The 8553-nt window shown below is 35.9% G+C and overlaps 1 protein-coding gene across 2 annotated transcripts; it reads right to left on the bottom strand.

Annotated features, from left to right (window-relative positions):
• Positions 1-2088: 2088 nt before the first annotated feature.
• On the bottom strand, positions 2089-6570 carry LOC104107974 (probable 1-deoxy-D-xylulose-5-phosphate synthase, chloroplastic). 2 transcript variants are annotated; one of them, XM_009616924.4, is made up of 10 exons: positions 6102-6570; positions 5186-5314; positions 4929-5093; positions 4672-4822; positions 3991-4262; positions 3629-3902; positions 3240-3547; positions 2872-3153; positions 2508-2792; positions 2089-2387 (listed from the first exon to the last, which is right to left on the bottom strand). In XM_009616924.4, exons 1-10 carry the CDS (start codon positions 6237-6239, stop codon positions 2238-2240), a joined length of 2154 nt encoding a protein of 717 aa, XP_009615219.1. In that variant the 5' UTR covers positions 6240-6570; the 3' UTR covers positions 2089-2237. The 2 variants fall into 2 exon arrangements, with proteins under 2 accessions (XP_009615219.1, XP_070042226.1); XM_070186125.1 differs by having other exon boundaries at positions 2872-3149; positions 3236-3547.
• Between the last annotated feature and the right edge of the window lie 1983 nt (positions 6571-8553).

Here is an 8553-nt window from a genome sequence, read left to right on the forward strand (position 1 = left end):
GAAAATAGTTACGAGCTACAAAGTTATAGTTCATTTTCAGTAATTCCAACAGAGAATAGACATGCTTTCAAATCCTGCACTTTAAATCAAATCAATTTATACAGATCAAGTTCATGTAATCCGGATATAGAAAATCTTTCAGAAACTAAGTGCAACAACAAATGAAAAGCAAGTACAGCCTCTCAGGACAACAATCACTCCACTCGTCACAACAACTCAGCCCTCAGCACTCACACTCAATGGGTACCCGCGCTCACTGGAGGTGTACAGACTCCGGAGGGGCTCCTACAGCCTAAGCGCCATAATCTGCACGGATAACTCATGTGTTATAATATCCTGCACGGACAACTCACGTGCCATAATATCCTTACCTCACCGACACGCCCTCGGCCTTATTCAGTCCTCAATCTCTCTAGTCTCTCAGGATCTTAGAAATCACAAAGATCAGCCCAAACAAAGATAATATAGTGTATCAACAAATATCCAGAAAGACTGAGGTATAATACGCAAGAAAAATCATGACTGAGTACAAGACAACAATTAGCAAATAATTCAATAATTACGCGATCTCTGCGGGTCCCAACAGTACTATAACATAGCTTAAGCATGATTTACAGTCAAATTTCTTCAACACATAGAGAGCATATGACTAACAATAAATTATTCAACTATACAGTTTCCACGGGACGGACCAAGTCACAATCCCCTCGGTGCATGCCCGTCACCTAGCATGTGCGTCGCCTCCGAAATAATCACATGACACAAATTCCGGGGTTTCATACCCTCATAACCAGATTTAAAACTATTACTTACCTCAAGCCGTTAAATTCTTATTCTGCAATGTCCTTTCCTCATGAATTGGCCTCCAAACGCCTCGAATCTAGCCATAAATAATTCGTTTCAGTCAATAAAATTCATTGGAATTAATTTCATAAGAAAATGCGAATTTCCCATAAAAATCCGAAATTTAGCTCAAAAATTGTATGTGGGGCCCACGTCTCGGAACCCTACAAAAGTAACAAAATCCGAAGGCCCATTCAACCACGAGTCTACCCATACTAATTTTACCAAATTCCAATCTCAACTCGACCTTCAAATCCACAATTTAAACCAAGAGATTTTTTAAACTTTTCCAACTTAATTCACCAATTAAATGATAGAAACAACAATGGATTCGGGTAATTAAACCAATATTGAGTTAAGAACACTTACCGCGTTGTTTTTCTTGAAAAACTCCCGAAAATCGCCTCTTCCCGAGCTCCAATCCGTCAAAAACTGAAAAAGGGACAAAGTCCCATTTTCAGAACTTAAACTCTCTGTCCAGACCTCTTTTCTTCGCGAACGCGACAGGTCCCTCGCGGTCGCAAAGCACAACTCGACTGTCCATAAATTTAACCCTCCGCGAACGCGGCCGTGGCTTCGCGAACACGAAGCTTTACAAATCTTACCCTTCGTGACCACGGCTTCGCGAACGCGAAGCTTTACCAGTTCAGACCTTCGCGAAAGCGTAGAACAAGGACCTAGGGTCCCCAGTAGCCTCACTCCTCTTCGCGAACGCGACACCACTCACACGTTCGCGATGCGCACACATACCATACCTTCGTGGACGCGAAGAACAAAACCTCACACTCTCTGACTTTAGCATCTGTCAGCACATCTAAGCTAAAAGATAGAAAAAAGTGTCTGGACTTTAATTTGATACCCTTTTTCTCTATCTGTCGATTCTAATATTCAAGCAAGAACTTATGACTTAATACCAGAATGCCATACACTTTATTTACTTGATCGACGATTTTTTTTTTTTTAGATTGTGTTCACTAGAATGCTTTCAATTTTGTTTGATTTTCATACTTGCAATGTCATTGAACCTGTCTTTGTTCTGCAAGTCTGCAACTACAAGACAGAAAAATATTTTATATTCATGTATTTTCATGGATTCAGGCCTTTTAATTAAAACAAGAGCTAGAACCAAACCGATAACTTTCAAAATCTGGCACCATAAACAGAAACAATGCAAGTTAATCTAGGTCTTATAGGAGAGACTAACGATGGGTTTGAACCGCGGATCAGCCATGGAAACTTTACATATTTAGAGGAATAAGTATTATGTGTCAAACTTGTTTATGGTAGTTATATCAGCTTACAACTATTCTCACCTTAGCTGGTAACTTGTCCTAAAACTATATTTAACAATGAGACATTTTAGAGTTATTACAACTTCTACAGTTTCTTATATCTTATGTCATAACCTCTAGAGCTTCTCTGGTTTGTCCAAGAATGTTAAACACTGTTGCTGCAATGTGAGATGGCGTAAGACCAGCTTCTGCCAATTGATCAGCAGGAGATCCGTGGTCAATGTATCGATCAGGAAGTACTATCGGCCTCCACTGCAAAAAAAAAGTTTGAAGTGATTCAGTTGGAGTAATAGAGCAATAGTAACATTTCAGAAAAATATCCTAAATGTAGATGACACAAGCACAAAAAATTGGTTTTCGAGAGTTTTTTACCTTTAACTTGCCATCAAGAAGTCCATCTAAGGCCATAAACTGAGCAACATGAGACCCGAAACCTCCAATTGATCCTTCTTCAACAGTGATCAGCACCTCGTGTGATTTTGCGAGGCTCCTTATGAGAGCACCGTCCAGTGGTTTGCAGAAGCGTGCATCTGCAACTGTTACTTGTAAACCACGGGTTACTAACACAGCAGCAGCAGCCAAACAGTTCTGTACTGCTGAGCCATATCCCAGTAGAGCCACTCTCTCCCCTTCAACCAATATCCTGCCTTTACCGACCTGATAAGATTATTGCAAAAGATTGTTTTAATTAGATATCAATCAGCATTAAAAGACGTAGTGAAGGTTGAAAATGTACCTCAAGGGGAGTGCCTTTGTTTCCAACCGGAAGCTCTACACCGATCCCATTTCCTCTTGGGTATCTGAAACAACTTGGTCTGTCATCAATGGCAGCAGCAGTTGCTACCATGTGAAATAGCTCCGTTTCATCGGAAGGAGCCATTACTACCATGTTAGGAAGACACGCCATGAAAGTAACATCAAATGCACCACAATGCGTCGGACCATCTGCTCCAACAAGACCAGCTCTGTCCATTGCAAATCTCACAGGCAGCTTTTGCAAGTCAACATCATGCACTACCTGGATATAAACTCAGCAGAATTTAACATTCATTGAAACTGCACTATATTATAAAAGATGAGATTAATTGGAGGCATTCAACTTGCCTGGTCATAAGCTCTTTGCAAGAAAGATGAATAAATTGCACAAAAAGGTTTGAGGCCTTCACAAGCCAAACCAGCAGCAAAGGTTACAGCATGCTGTTCTGCTATTCCAACATCAAAACACCGATTTGGGAAGCGACGGTGGAAAATGTTCATACCGGTCCCACCACCCATAGCAGCATGGATTGCAACAATGTCCTTATCTGCTTCTGCTTCTGCAATTAAAGCCTCCGCAAAGTACGTCGTATAGGACTGAGTCTTGGCACTAACTTTGAATTGCTTTCCAGTTGCTGGATCAAACTTGGCTACTCCTGCAACCCGTAAAACAGATTTAAATCTTATGTTTCTTATTTAAACAAGACAGAACTTGTCCGAATAAATGAGTTTCTTACCGTGATACTTGTCAGCAGCTCTCTCGGCATATGGATAACCTCTGCCTTTCTCGGTGATAACATGGATCAGTACTGGACCTGTTGTTTTAGTACTTCTAACTTCTTTGAGAATCGAAATAAGATCGTCAATGTTGTGACCATCCACAGGACCAATATAATAAAGTCCAAGTTCTTCAAACAATGTTGATCCGGAACCACTGATCATCCCACGAGCATATTCATCAACTTTTGCAGCAAGCTCATGCATAGGTCCACCAATCTGCTTAGTAACTCCCTGCAGCAATATTTCAATCACATAAAATCCAATTCAGGTTCTTCACTAAAAAATAACTTATTCCAATCTTTATATCAATATACATTACCTTAGCGACTTCTCTTAGTTCTCTGAGAGGTCTATTAGATTGCAACCTGCTCAAAGCTCTGCTTAGAGCTCCAACGGGAGGGGCCGGCCCGTCTAGAGTAGCAGTAGGTAACGAAACTTGTCTATTGTCATTCAAAATAACAATCATATCAGAGTCTAGGTAACCGGCATTATTCATGGCTTCATAAGCTTGACCTGCTGTCATCGCACCATCACCTATTACAGCTATAACATTGTTATTCTTTCCTTTCAGATCTCTTCCAACAGCCATCCCTGATCATTCAAAGAAACCACTTTTAATGTTTAAATAACTAAAATTACAGGCTCCAACATGAAGAAGATTAAAATCAATGTACCGTAATTTAAACAGAGTGGAGCGATAAGAGTTATAGACAAATGTACATTTATGACGAATACATCTTATAACAACAGAAAAGCAAAACATAGGCCAAGTGATATCAACTTGTATGAATGTAAGGATACCAATTCAAATAAAGCCCTCAACATTCATATCACCAAATGAAACCTCCAAGATGAATTGGAACTAAAACTTCTCTTCAAAATGATATCCAAGATACCGATAAGGAAAGAAAAGTTCTAATTCATGTCTTCGAATGCGAATCAATTCATGTCTCATGAGTCTAGTTCTGTAATAAACTCAGTGCATAGAATGGATATATACCTAGGCCTGCTGAGATGGTGGTTGAACTGTGGCCAGTGCCAAAGCAATCATATTCACTCTCCGACCGCTTAGTAAATCCTGCAAGTCCATCTGTCTGTCTAAGAGTTGACATCTTCCCCCTTCTACCAGTCAAGATTTTGTGAGGATAAGACTGCAAATTTCAAAGCACACAATAAAATTAAGGATACTCACCCCATTAGTCAAGCTTCTGTTAGTTCACCATATGAATAAATAAATAAAAAAAACAAGATTATCACCTGATGACCAACATCCCATAGTATCCTATCTTGAGGTGTGTTGAAGACATAATGAAGAGCAACTGTAAGCTCAACAACACCAAGACTTGAACCAAGGTGACCCCCAGTCTTTGATACATTGAAAACTGTCTCTGATCTTAGTTCTTCTGCTAGTTGTTTAAGTTCCTACATCAAAATTAAACTTGAAACTTTAAGCACATAACTTGTTGAGTCATCTTTATCATGGCAGACAAGTAATTGAAATATAAAAATTCTACCTTTACAGAAAGAATTTTCATATGAATGGGATAGTTGATAGTGTCCAAAAGAGGTGTTGGTGGTCTCTGTGCATAGTATTCTCCTCTTTCTGACAAAGATGCCTGAACCCCACGTGACCTTTTCTTGACCTTCAAAACCAATGAGTACAAAAACTACCATCAAACTCAGCATAATTTAATCTCAAACATGACAGTTAAATACACTTAAATGTCAATAAATATATCTTTTTCATATCTTAAAGACAAGAGAACCCCATTTCAAAGATATATCATCTTTGATATGACAGCTATATTCAGTTCCATCTCAAGAAAAAAAAACATATCATTCCAATCCCATTGAACAAACTAGCAAATATTACTTCCAAATTGACTTAAATTGGTTGCTGAATCATTTCTCACCTGTTAGAAGAAAACAAAGAAATATTACTACAAACAACAAGGGTGGGCTATATGAATCCTCACTGACCACCATGGGCGAAGCTACACTCTTCTAAGGGTGGTCAATTCATCTGATTACACTGTATATATATAGGTAAACTATTAGATTTTAGAGATATATAACATATATTGAACACCCTTTGTGGGAGAAGTTTTTTTTTACTCTTTCAAGTTTGAACACCTCAGAGAAATTTGCGGATTCGCCACTGCTTACCATGTTACTCTATTTAAACTCATCTCGTGCCAATATTATGCAAATACAAATAAATAGTACAAGCAATCAGCATAGAAAGAAAATACATATGGAGGGAAAATGTAGTCTTTTTATAGGATTTTAACTTTGAACACTGAAAAGCTTGCCAGAAAGCTTCAATAAAAAGATGGTTCAGAACATGAGCATTCAAATAAGCTCCAAAATGGTTCAAAGATTCCTACTTTACTCAATCAAAAAGAAATGAAAACAAGAACAAGTTCAAACCTGAGTAAGCTTATGTTGGAAGTGAAACTGCAGATCTGTTCCATGAAACCATTCAGAGAATAAAGGACTCTGCTTTAAAGAATCTGAAGCCACTGTCCTATTCAAAATCCCAGGAAATGCATAGCTACACAAAGCCATGGTGTTTGTTTGTATGTATGTTTGAATTGAAAACCCCAGGAAATTTATAACAGAAAATGAGCCTAACTTCCAAAATCACAGTTGGGTTTTCTTGATAAGGGGGTGGTGGGTATGTTTACTTTAAATTCTTGAAGAAAAAAATATAGTGGTGGTGCCACTGTCACTAAATGCGGTTTCTTGACTTTTGTACAGTCAAATCTTGATAAATGACACAAAAAATTAGGATGTGATTGGAGAGTGAGAGTGGAAAAATTTGAGTACTTATAAAAGGATCAAATGCTAATCCAATGAGGGAGTGTGGGAATGGCTACGTACAAGAGCAAAGTGATGTGAAGATACTAGTTGTATGAATATACATATAAGCATTGAATTTAGCTTTGATTTGAACTGAAATCTTGAAAAAGGTGCACTGCTTTTTATTGGGCCACGTCAGCAGAAATCACAAATGGATAGAAGGATGTGATAATGTATGTTTTTGATTGGGAGGGAAAGAAATTTTGGGGGCAGGTGAAGAAGGTGGTGTCATACTGTCACTTCCTTTTCCTTTTTATTCTATAAACGGAAAAGGTCCAAAAATAACCTTGTGGTATTTGAAATAGATCAATTATAACCTCATTTAAATTTAAATCTAAAAATGACCCTGCCGTTATAAAATGGGTCTAATAATGCCCTTGTGTTATTCAAAAAGGATCAATAATGCTCTGAATTTTTTTTTTTTAAATGTTTTTAAAAACTGAAAAATATATATTCTGTAAAAACTAGAAAAAGAAAAGAATTTGCAAAATATATATTTTTAAGTCTTTTCAGTTTTTTTAAAGTATTTATTTTGTAAAAACTGAAAAAAAAAATCTCCTAAAGCAGTGGACTACATATGCATTAGTTTTAAAAAAATAAAAATATTTTGCAAAATCTTTTTTTTTCAATTTGACGGTTCAATATTTTTTCGGTTTATTTTTATAAAATAAAAAATCTACCATAATTATCGGTACAGTTATAGATTTATATAAAAATATACGGTTTTATTAAAACAAAACCTAAAAATCGGTTCGGCACGGTACGATTATGTCGGTTTAGTCGGTTTTTAAATATTCATTTACAGTTATATGTCGATTTTTTTTTTAATAAATTTCAAGTTTTTTTATAAAAAAAATTTCAGTTTTTACAAAACAAATACTTTAAAAAAAACTGAAAAGACTTTAAAATATATATTTTGCAAATTCCTTTCTTTTTTTAGTTTTTACAAAATATATATTTTTCAGTTTTTAAAAGCATTTTAAAAAAAAAATATTCTGGGCATTATTTATCCATTTTGAATAACACAAGGGCATTATTAGACACATTTTATAACGGCAGGGTCATTTTTGAATTCAAATTTAAACGGGGGTTATAATTGATCCATTTCGAATACCACAAAGTCATTTTGGGGCCTTTTCCCTTCTATAAATTCTTCTTATTCGAAATTCACTAGCGAGTCTAATTTTACCGACTCACTAAAGAGAGAAAACTTTCTATTAATTTTTTTTTAAGACTCGAACTTAAAACTTTTAATTAACAATGGAGGATCTCTTTTATCACTCCTCCCCACCACCACGCCCCTTGTTGTGGGGCATCTTTATATTTAATATAAATTTATCATTGCTCATAAAGATTGATATGAGATCCTCTCTTAATATTTGGCTATTTCTAGAAGACATTTGCAAGTATATATAGAGCTTTTGGTGAAATTTTCGGGTGCCAGTGACTCTGTATAGTTATTCTAAATGTATGTAGAGTGTATTTCTCAATTGGGCATAAAAAATATTTTAATACTTTTTTATGTAAAATTAATGTCAAAATATCTCTTAAAGTGAGCAATTCTCACATTATTAATCACCCCATATATAACAACCTATACATTATAATTCATTGCATAAGTAATCTCTACATTATAATTCCTTCAAAACTAGGTTGTAAACCTAACCACAACACTTAGCTAGCGTTTGGCCATAGATTTCCAAATTTGTTCTGAAAAATCTGATTTGGGTGAAGTTTGATTTGAAGATGAAAATGTGTTTGGACATCAGTTTTCAAAACATATTTCCCAAATTTATTTTGAAAAAACATAAAACATGATTTATACTCACAAGTTTTAAAAATTATCATAAATACCCAACAGTATCATTATCAATAACATTCATTATATTATCGCAAATCATAGTCCTGAACATAAATAAATTTGATATAAAATTATCATTTTCATAATGAACTATATGATACACTATCAGGTGGTCGAGAAGACGAAGCAACATTGTTACAAAATAATAAATGGTGGGCT

Source organism: Nicotiana tomentosiformis, chromosome 9 (assembly GCF_000390325.3).
Source record: "Nicotiana tomentosiformis chromosome 9, ASM39032v3, whole genome shotgun sequence".
NCBI lineage: Eukaryota > Viridiplantae > Streptophyta > Magnoliopsida > Solanales > Solanaceae > Nicotiana > Nicotiana tomentosiformis.

Excerpts from the sequence above, each read along its gene's own strand:
- LOC104107974 (XM_009616924.4), bottom strand. The coding sequence starts at position 6,239 with ATGGCTTTGTGTAGCTATGCATTTCCTGGGATTTTGAATAGGACAGTG. Across the intron at positions 3,903-3,990 it reads AACTAAGAGAAGTCGCTAAG|GGAGTTACTAAGCAGATTGG; the intron begins GTAATGTATATT and ends ATATTGCTGCAG. Across the intron at positions 3,154-3,239 it reads TGCAAAGAGCTTATGACCAG|GTAGTGCATGATGTTGACTT; the intron begins GCAAGTTGAATG and ends GTTTATATCCAG.